The sequence below is a fragment of the Corvus brachyrhynchos genome, unplaced genomic scaffold, assembly GCF_000691975.1.
Source record: "Corvus brachyrhynchos isolate BGI_N302 unplaced genomic scaffold, ASM69197v1 scaffold42, whole genome shotgun sequence".
Taxonomy (NCBI): Eukaryota; Metazoa; Chordata; class Aves; order Passeriformes; family Corvidae; genus Corvus; species Corvus brachyrhynchos.
This window is the reverse complement of record NW_008237242.1, coordinates 2,620,536-2,631,322: the sequence shown is the minus strand read 5'-3', so window position 1 is coordinate 2,631,322 and position 10,787 is coordinate 2,620,536. Positions and strand designations below refer to the sequence as shown.

The 10,787-nt window shown below is 41.5% G+C and overlaps 1 protein-coding gene across 1 annotated transcript; it reads left to right on the top strand.

Moving 5' to 3' along the window:
• Nucleotides 1-315: 315 nt before the first annotated feature.
• On the top strand, nucleotides 316-2,325 carry RPL37 (ribosomal protein L37; the record flags this gene model as incomplete). The annotated part of the gene is made up of 3 exons (XM_017730253.1): nucleotides 316-463; nucleotides 775-859; nucleotides 2,136-2,325. Coding segments are annotated over 3 exons (303 nt in total), but the record flags the coding sequence as incomplete, so codon positions are not given.
• Nucleotides 2,326-10,787: the final 8,462 nt, after the last annotated feature.

The window sequence follows — 10,787 nt, the reverse complement described above, 5'->3', positions numbered from 1 at the left end:
GTGTGAAGCGAGTCACTTTTCGTCAGGAGAGAGCAGTTTGCTGCTTGAGGGTGATGGGTGTGGGGAAGGAAAGGGGAGCCGAAAAAACGCGCCGTGGCTCCGTTTTAGTTCAGCGCGGGGGCACATAAGGAGTGGCGTCAGTGAGTCCTGAAAATGGACGCTACGTGTATGTTGAAACTGAGCGTCAGAGTTAAATGTGCCTCTGACGTGTTTATACGATTCGGTTTGCAACTGTTTTTTTAGGGCTTCTTCTTTTAGTTTTGTGACTTGGAAGTGTTAGTTATTGTTAGATATTTCTAACGTTCTGTATCTTGAAATGCTTTTCAGACGAAGGGTACATCGTCGTTTGGTAAGCGACGAAATAAGACACACACCCTGTGTCGTCGATGTGGGTCCAAGGCATACCATCTGCAAAAGTCGACCTGTGGGAAATGTGGTTATCCTGCTAAGCGTAAGAGAAAGTGTAAGTAGCAAACTTTTAACTGACTTTAGTTTAAAAAAAAGTGTTTCTTTTCTTTCAGCAGTTTGACTTCTTTTCCAGTCGAGGAATGCTGTGTCATTTTGCAGTTTTATCATTTTGCATTTTGGAGCTTTGTTTAAATTAATGGTGATTAAACTATATGTTAGGTAATATGCAGTATTACTGCATAGAAACTGACTTAAATTGTAGTTAATTTTTTTTCTCTTGTCGGCTTGAATAATTGTACCATACAAATGTAACATGCAACTTGAAATATTTGGCTCAGATGAGTAACAGTAGCCTATATATTTTAGATAACTGGAGTGCCAAGGCTAAACGACGCAACACCACTGGTACTGGTCGCATGAGGCACCTGAAAAAGGTCTACCGTCGATTCAGGTATAACATTTTATTACAGACTAGCAGGGTGTGAAATCCTGCATAGACACTACTTAATGATAAAATTTACCATTCAAAGTTAACATTTCAATTTTTTTAGTACCACTTAATCTTCTGAAATACATCATGAAATAAGTGATACTTTGTATAGTTGGCTGCATATTCCTTTGAGGATAAAAAAATCCTTACTGGTAAGATAAAGGGTGTATAAAATGTTCTGATGTTTCTACTAAATGAAGGTAGTACAGAACACAGAGGTTATTGTAATAAGATGCCTACATCTAAAAATGCTTTTTGTGGTATTGCCTCTATTTGTGATTCAGTTAAATAGATGATTAAAGTGAGGCATTTCATAGAGATTAGTCTCAAAATGCACTCCAATCCCCATTTGCTTACCCAGAAAAAAGTTCAGGATGGGAATAACTTCTGGTCCCTCTCTTAAGAGTTCAGTTAGACTTAAGTAGGTATTACATCAGATCCTGAGTTGCAGGTTTCTAAGACTTGTTACAAAGCTTTTGAGTTGTACTTAGGAGGTAGTGGTTAGGGTTTCATAAGGTTACACTCATTTTGTATGACTCCCTTGGAACTCTATAGCTTCTGGTCTACTACACAAGGAAGCTGTATGAAAAATACCACGTAATTCAGGAGTGTTGTCATAAAAATGTAGATTGGCTTTATTAGCAGAAGGTAGGAGATTTTAAGTAGCGGTCTTGGGTGTGGTTGAGGGATCAATTAATTTGTTTTGGTTAGTTCATTCTTCTCCAGTGGCAGCTGTAAAGCACCTTCCAGTGTACATCTGCAGCTTGCTTTCCACTGAGGGTTGTTCAAGTAGAAATGTTGTATCCAAAAGCAAGCTTGGGGCTGAAGAGTGGTTGGAGGCAGAGACAATTTTTGTAAGATATAGACTTAGGCTTCATAAACAGGATCTCTTTAGTCTGATTGCTTAGAAAAAACATGAACTAGGATCTGCTTTCAGCAGGTGTGCTGTATTTGGTGTAGTCTTGCAGTGTTCACTCAGGTAATGAAATCATCTCGTTCCAAGAAGTCAAATTTACTTCAGCAGAAGAGTGAAAACCATACTGCTTATTCAAGACATTTGTTAATAATGTGTTTCTTTGTAAAAAGGTGTAAATGTGTGATTTCTGTAGTGATTTCAGTGCATTTCTGAGATAAATTGAAAAAAGCTAGTGAGCTTCATCTAAAACAGAATAAAAAAAAAATAACCTGGAGCACAAATCAACTCTCTGAAAAGTGGTAACCATATTTCTACTTGCAGGAATGGATTCCGTGAGGGAACCACACCGAAGCCCAAGAGAGCAGCTGTTGCAGCTTCCAGTTCATCTTAAAGACTCATCTATTTGCTAAAATAAATGGTCTTATCCAGAAAATCTGTCACCTTTTTTTACATACTTTATTTCATTGAAATGTAGTGTTCCTGAAAATACATAAATACTTAAAACCACAAATTCTGAACTGGTTAATTTCAAACAATCCTTTAATTTACTTTCCATTTGATAGTACTTCTGTCTTGAAGAGGACCATAATCTCTGCACTGAACTGAAAAAAAGGCTTGTATGTATTACTCAACTCCCCTGCCAGAGAAGTGGAATATTGGTACTATGGATTTGCCCTGTGTCCCTCTGAATCTCAGTATGCCCTAGCACAGAAAGCAAGAATTTTATTTTAAAGATAGTAGCTGTCTTGGAAGGTGTTAGTGAAAGAGGGATTTCCAGTACTGTTCATTTTTCACTGCTCTGGGCTACTGAAAAGCCTGCAAAGATACTACTTACTGTGTGGGTCATTGCTTCCTGGGCAAAAAGAAAGTCCGAAGGTTGGAGCATGTGTACTGCAAGTACAGAGGGGTTGGAGACTTGCTGTAGGTGGGACAAAATTGCCTGAGTGGCCTGGTGGGGTTGGTGTGGAAAGCTGACACAGATCTGAGTTAACTCTGCTGGGTGTGTAATACCAGACAGTAGTAAATCACTTGAAGTTACATAAAAATTACAGATTGATGCCTTATGAATTTGTACCTACCTTGTTCATTACTGGCATTCAAACGCACTTTTAAGAAAGAGATCATAAGTTGGTGCTATGAAAGTTGGGGCAATCACAGTAATCATTGTGAGGGTTTAGAAGACTTAGTGCCTTGCAGAGACAAAACTAGAAACTGACAAAATGCTTTAAGCTTCTGAGGCTGTTCCTACTGCTCTTTAGTTTTGTCATGAACTTCCAGAAGCACCATACTGCTTCGTGAATGATGAGCAGTTAATGTATCACCTTTTGCAAAATCACAGAAGACATTTTCAGGTGTGAAATTGGAGTGCCCAACTGCACTTTCTTATATTTTAAATGAAGCGAAGTTAGAGCTTTTGGATACTTCATTGTATCAACTTGGGCTGTTTCTAAACTAAAAAGTCATTCGCTGCTGTTCTCTAGTATGTAACAGACTGTACTCACTAGATTCAACTGGTCCATTTGAGAACATTGGAATGTAAGTGGTACTGATGCTCTGAAAATACACTGTGCACACTACTGGCCATGTATTTCCAGGGCTAAGGAGTGTCCCTGAAGTGTGTTTTTTGGTGGTTTGGGAAACAAGTATTTCCAGGGCTAAGGAGTGTCCCTGAAATGTGTTTTTTGGTAGTTTGGGAAACAATTGGATGTAGAAGGAAGCAATCATAAATGTGTCCTTATTCTTTGAGAATAAACTCCAGACCATTGTAAAAACAGGTCAGCAGGATTCTAAGGAAGGGCTTTTTAAGCAACGGTACAGTTGGGCTGTGGTATGGCCGGTATTCTGACTATGGGTGGGAGTGAAGGCCTCTGCTTGCCAAGTCTGAGGTGATCTTTCTGTAGTGTGGGATTTTGCTCTGGACAGCCTGTTTGGCCTGCAAACATGAGAAAACACTACAAGGGCAAGTGCTCAGCCACTTCCTGCTGTTACCTATTAGCTTATCATGAATTCTGCTCCTGAAAAATGAACATTTGTATAATACGCAACACACGTGGTAACAGTGATTGAAACTTTCAATGACTTGGAGTAACTGAAACCCTTTATTTCAGGAGGAATTTTACCTGCAGTAGGAATTAATATTATGGGCAAGAATTTTCACAGCCATTGCATTTTCAGTTGTTTTTAAATTCTTTGTGAGGGGCATGAAATCAGTTTTTTGTGGTTTTTTAGTCCTGTTCAGAAAAGATTGTGTAATTCATGTATCAGTTATATTTGCACTGTACAGGAAATAGATTTTGATGCGCTTCTGTTCTTTGCAGTGTGTTATTAAGTATTGAAAGCTAGGCTGCTTTCAATAATGACAACAGCTGCCTTGGTGGTTGATAAGTACATAATCTTTTGTTAAGATCTTGATTAAGCATTTTAACTCAAGGGTTATCAATTGTACCTCTGCATAATGCTCACTGGCAGTTTAGGTCAGCCCCTTTAAGTGTACAGAAGTATTGTCATACCCAGTCTGTAATGTGTGATTTTTGCCTTCTTCAGTCTGATAGATACATCACAGTTAGATGAGATGTAGTTCAAATTATATGAGAAATTACATTTCATATAGTTCAGTGTACAAGTCTCACTTTTTAAACAGAAGTGTATCTGAGGAAAGTTTTTCTTAAAGGCAGAGAGGTGTTGAAGTGACTCTGGTGGTGAAAGATTGATTGCCTTTGGTAAAAGATCCTTGGGTGGTGAGGTATTACCTCCCCAAACACCTCCCCCTGCCTCCTCTCCCCCACTGAAGCTGCCCTTGAACTTATTGGAAAGACTGTCCATACCAGGACCTTTGTTGCCTAACCAAGGAGGGCGACAGAGATAGGAAGTCATCCCCTGACAGCCTAGGAACGTTACTTGCCTGGAACAGCCTGAATGGGACAATATTATGGTTATGGACTTTTGAAAATTTCCAGTAATTACTGTCTTGGATTGCAGCCACAATGGATACTGGCTGAGGACTGAAGTCAGTCATCTTGCAACCCTATAAACAGTGGTCCTAAGTGAGGCCCTTTGAGCTCCCCCTCACAACAGCAGGCTGCATGAGCATCTCCCTCTAGGAGGAACACCTCTCAGAGTTCAGCAATTCTCAGATTGAAGGAGCTAGTCAATGGGACCCACTGCCCTCAGAGTGGGAATGGAAAAGAGCTGGCAGATCTTAAAATGTGCATTCCACAGAGTGCAAGAGCTCTCAATTCCCGTCTGTAAGAAACCAGGAAAGGAAAGGCAACAACATGGCTGAGTCAAGACCTGCTCGCCAAGCTGAAGGACAAGAAGGAAATAGGCAGGGAAGCAGGAAGTGGTATCCTGGAAAGAGCATGGGGACATTGCTCAGTTGTGACAGGATAGGGCTGGGAAGGCCAAGATGTGGCTAAAGCTGAACCTGGCAAAGGACACAAAGAAGAAGAAGGGCTTCTGTAGGCATGTGAGCCATAAAAGGGAAGGTCAAAGAGTTACTTCCCCCACAATCAACATGACATCAGTGACGTAGTAGGATTGAGTGCACCCTCAGAGAATTTGCAGGTGACACCTGAGTGGTGCAGTTGACATGTTCAAGGGACAGGATCAAGTGGGTTCATGTGAATTTAAATATGCTTGGCAAGGTCAAGTGTAAGGTCCTGCATTAGGTCAAGGCAAATCCCAGCTGAGAGATGAAGGGACTGACAAAGGCTCTACAACAGAGGGCTGAAGGTAATGGTTCTTGAAAAGCTGGACATGAGCCAGCAATGTGCACTTGCAGCCTGGAAACCATAAAGCCAACCAGGGCTGCATCCAGAGCAGCATGGCCAGCAGGTCAAGGGAGGTGATTCTGCCCTCTGTTCTTCCCTCTACAGAGAGACTTCACTCTAAGCACTGCATCCAGTTTTGGGATCCCCAGAACAGGAAAGACATGGTTCTGTTGGACCATGTCCTGAGAAGGGCCACAAAGAAGATCAGATGGCTGCAGCACCTCTCCTATGAACCCAGAGAGTTGGGATTGTCGAGCCTGGAAAACAGAAGGTTCCCAGGAAGCCATTCAATACTTGTAGGAGACTTGGAAGAAAGATGGGGACAGGCCTGTTAGCAGGGCCTGCAGTGATAGGACAAAGGGTAATGGTTTTAAACTGGAGGAGAGTAGATGCACGCTATGTAAAAGGAAGAAATTTTTTACAATGAGGCTGCTGAGATAATGGAACAGGATGCCCAGAGAAGCTGTAAGATGTCCAAACCCTGGGAGTGTTTCAGGAGAGATTGGACTGTGCTCTGAGCAGCCTGGTCTAGTTGAAGATGTCCTGGCTGATTGCAGGGTGGGTTGGATTAGAGGGTATTTACAGGTGCCTTCCAACCCAAACCATTCTGTGATTCTGTGATTTCTGCAGTGTCTTCAACTTAGAAGCTAGAAACAGCAGAAGAGATACAAGCCTGGAGCTGGGCAAAACATATGTTTTTAGGGGGAGGAGAGGGAAAGTGGAAATAGTACCTGGTGCTTGCAGAAGAAACATGCTGTACATTCAGTGGTAATGTAGAATGAGAAATCAAAAAGAGGGTGCCTATTTGCAAATTGCATCAATGATGCCAAGGAAGTATTAATGCCAGCTAGCAGAAACAATCAAAATTAACATTCCCCCTTTAATATTGTTAGTAAACCTGAGAATGTTTTTCCTTTTGTCTTCAATCCTTTGTTTTCTTATACCGTCTAATAATGAGATCCATTACTACTTCTGGTCTCCTTGCTGGTCCTGAACTGTACAGTGGCCTGATGGCATTGCAGTGTCTGGGCAGATGAGTTAGGAAAGCCTTGCTGTGTCCCTGAACCACAGCACTGGCTCCCTGTGTGTCACAAAGGGCATGCATGCTGGGGCTCCACACAGGTGGCACTTGTAACATCCCAGGTAACACCAGGCTGGGGGTGTTTCCACAGAACAGCAGCTCTATTTACACCAGGGTGCCCTGAGTCTTCCCACATATGGGAATAAATTATTGAAAATATAGAAAAAATTTACATTTTAAAGAAATAAACTCTACAAGGGGAATTTAACAGCAATTTTCTGTCTCAAAATAAGATTACGGAGATAACTGATAGAAATCTTTAAGTCAGCTTTGAGTTCATTTTTTGTTTTAAAATTCTGTCTTAAAAGTAGAGGCATGCCCAGTGTGAATAAACAAAGAGAAAAAGTGGTTTTAAAGTAGTGCATGGGCTTTTCAAGACAAATGATGTAATGGAAAGGTAATCAGAAAGCAAGTCAGCTTAAAAGACTCATGGAGTTACTCCTCTGCGATGTCTTGTTCCTGCAGAGGACAACCTGCACCCCACCCCCATATAACACATTACTCCATGTTGCACTGTGGGCCAAAAAAAAATGCTCAATCTTCTAATATGACTTGGGGCAGTACTGCTGACTCCAGCTTCTCTGTCTCCTGAGAAGACCTCAGACAACCAGCTGTGGTAGTCAGCTACCCAAGTTTAGCATGTAACTTTGCAGTCATGCTGAAAACCCATGATTCCTTTGTTCTGCTGTTTCCATGTTTTCCCCTGATTGGTTAATGTTTTTCCCTTCTTGCTTTATGTATGAGGTTGTGTATATTCATTTTCCAAGTTTAATATGTATCAGTTCTAGAAAGTTCTTTGTTCCTCTGTGCCCCATTGGTTCCTTCCCTAAATCCCTCCTTTGTGTTATTTCCATTGGTTCCCTTGCACACAGCCCTGCCTCCTGTCAAGTATCCCATTTGCCGTATCCCTTATCCCCCGCCTTTCCAATCCCCACTATAAAATCCCTGGACCCTTTTCAGATCGTTGGCTTTCCATCTCCTCCCCCCCACTGTCTCCCTTCAATGAACCTTCTGCGCAGAAATTAACACGGAGAGTCCCCTCTCTCTTTGGTTTTTTGTCTCTGCCTGCATGCCTTCACACCCTGTTCAGGGAAGGCTCCCTTGGGTGAGGAGCGCACCCTCATCTGCCTGCACTGCTGTGTGTGTGTGCCTGCCGCAGGGCAGTCGGGTGCGGCTGGACCTCCGGCCTGTCCTTGAGCTAGCACGCAAAAACCTGACAATGACTCTTACATGCAAAAGATGAGGGAGGAAGCATTGCTGCTGATTAGTAAAGTGTTTCTCATTACCTTTCATGCTGAATAAAGTTCAAGTGGATGTGTAGATTCATATGTCTTGTACATAAGCATCAAATACTAAACTATTAATCCATTGTGTTCTTACTATAAGGCTTGGCCTAGATTATGCTTGATTTGACTCAGCCTGGGAGAATACCTATTGTAGGTTCTATGCTTTTTTTTTTTTTTAAAGAAACTTAATGCTCAAGGTGTGACAAAGAGCTTTGAGTAAAACTGAATGCAGTGATATAAGCATAAAAGTTGCTATACAAATGGACCAACTATTTTGGTAATACTCAGTTTTGGCTGGAAATATAAAAGTAATGAATAGCTTCTATAGTCTAGTTCCCATCTGACTTTAACAGCTCATTTATTTTCATTTTCTAAAATGCTCTTGTAATAAATGGTTAAAAAGTTCTCTTTTTTTGGTTGAGAAGAAGTTAAAAGTTGCTTGTTAGAAGAGTGGGGGTATACAGTTAATCAGTGAACTGTTACTGCGATTGTAGGGGTGTAATGTTGCTATGTGCCCACTAGATGGGGACACTAATGGGGGGGGAAGTAGTGGGTCTACAGAAAGGAGGAGAATGTTCTAGAATGTTCTTAAGATAACCTAATAATCATGATGTAAACACTTCGGGGGATTATTGGTCAAGGGGCCAACCAATCACTCAACGCCCCAGAGACTGACGGAACTGAACACCAATGAGGACCCGAGCAACGAGCCATCAGAGGGAGGATCTGAGCTGCACCAATCACAGCATCAAGAGAGACTATAAGAACTGCTCCGGGGCTCAGCCCCCGGGGGTCTTCCTGAGGAACCTGAGTCCGAGGGAACAGCCTGTGAGTTGCACAGTTTATTTTTCTGGGTTGTCAAGTGGAATTTGGGCTTACCTCGAGTCTCTGCTCCTAGTTTTCTTTTTAATAAACGAGCAGACTTTTATTCCACCCAAAAAAAGTCCAAGCTTTGTTTATAACACTCTGGTATCTAACAGATTAAGAGATTACTTAGTAATTCATGAAATGATACCATTTTCTAGTGTAGACCTGTAGAACTTTTTGAATTCTCATTGTGTTGTCATGATCAGGACAACAGCTTGAGTTAAAGCCAAAAATAGCTTTTAATCATTTGATATCAAGATACTTATGAGCTGTACAGACTTTCCAAATACAATTTTTCCCTCTTCAGGTAGCTATGGCCTAATCCATTATTTTTTTCACAGTGTGATATTCAATACATAATTTTCTCCTCATACTGCAATTAATGTTTCCAAAAGGTTGAAGTAATGCTTTTTGCATTGCTTCAAAGAGACCTTGCCATTTTTTCTTTTCCTGATGTTAGATTACTCTCCAATCCCACCCTGAAATTTGATAGCCTGACAATAAATATTTTTCCCTTAAATCTCAGATCATGAGCTATGCTAGTTTGTATATTCTGACTTGTGTGTGTTTCCTACTTGTGATGTACAAGATTTTTAGAGCCAAAGATCTAACACCAGGCCAAATAATTTTTATAGTTACACTTCAAAACTTGTGCAATTGTATTGTAATGTAGTGTAATGTTACTAATGCAGTGTAGCAGAATGCTCTAAGTGGAGCAGAACAGCTCAAACTTGGTCCTGTTTGCAAAAGTTACCAGAGGTGGATGGAGGAGGGGGGTCATGCTGCCTTTTGGTGTTGAAGAATGCTGAGACCAGCCTGACTCAACAATTCAAAGTTAAAACATCCTGAGGATGTGAAGAACAATGTTTCCTGACAGAAATTGGCACTGGTGAGGATGTGGCGAAGTTCCTGAGAAAGGAACCCACAAATGACAGTGCTAATAACTTACGTAAAGCTGCTGAGCTAAAGGCTGCTGAGCTGACACAGCTCACCTAGAAACATCTGACAATCACTTTTTATATGTGATTTATATACTACAAGGGCTCAGTTTGGACACATTTCAGATACATCCCTTCCCTTTCCAGAGTGAGTGTATGAAGATTTCTGCCACGAGTTGGGAACACCCCTCAAGGTTGCCTCCCTATGAAATTTTTTGTGCAACTAGCATAGAGGAATTTCTTAAAATACACAATTTTTCCATAGACTGCTTTCCAACTGTTAAATTAATGACTGTAATATAAGTAATACTGAAGGCTCTCTGGATCGGATTTAGGATTATTCCTAGAGTAAAATTTTCATTTCTTGCTGTCTAATGTATTTATCTATTTGCAAACACATTCAGGAGCTGTGTGTAGGGTAGGCAAGAGAAACCGTTTTAGGTTGAATCATTCACTTAGTCTGGTGTACTGGGGAAAGGAAGGCATGGGAGTTGCCCGTAACCTTCCTTTTCAATTGATGATCTCTGCCTTTGAAAATACCCATCCAATAGTCACTCTTTCTACAGGTTTATGGGTTTCTTTCAATGCGGGGTTGGAGTGCAATTAAAAAAGTTAATCCAGTTATAGTCAACAATAGAACAAGTATGGTCTTCGGTATGTAAAAAATATCCAATGCATGGAATGGAAGGCAGGTTACTGCCTTGAATGCAGTGTGAATGCGTGGCGTGAATGGCAGGCAAGACAAGCCAGAGGGCAGGTTACGTGGTCAAGGTAGCTGGAGTTAAGAGACTCCTTCTTTTCTTCGTATTCCCGTAATAGGGTCTGAATTTGGGAGGAGGAACTCAGGAGAAAAAACAAATTTAATTTACAAGTTTATTGGAATATATAGACTTCGGAGGTCTATTTTATGAGGGCGGCCTCGCTGCAACGCTGCCACTCCAGGAAAGCAGCCCCGTACGCGCCGCCACGACCCCACTCTGGAGCCCAGCAGGCCTCGCTCCCCCCCGGGCGCCTGTGGGCCGGCCCGGCCT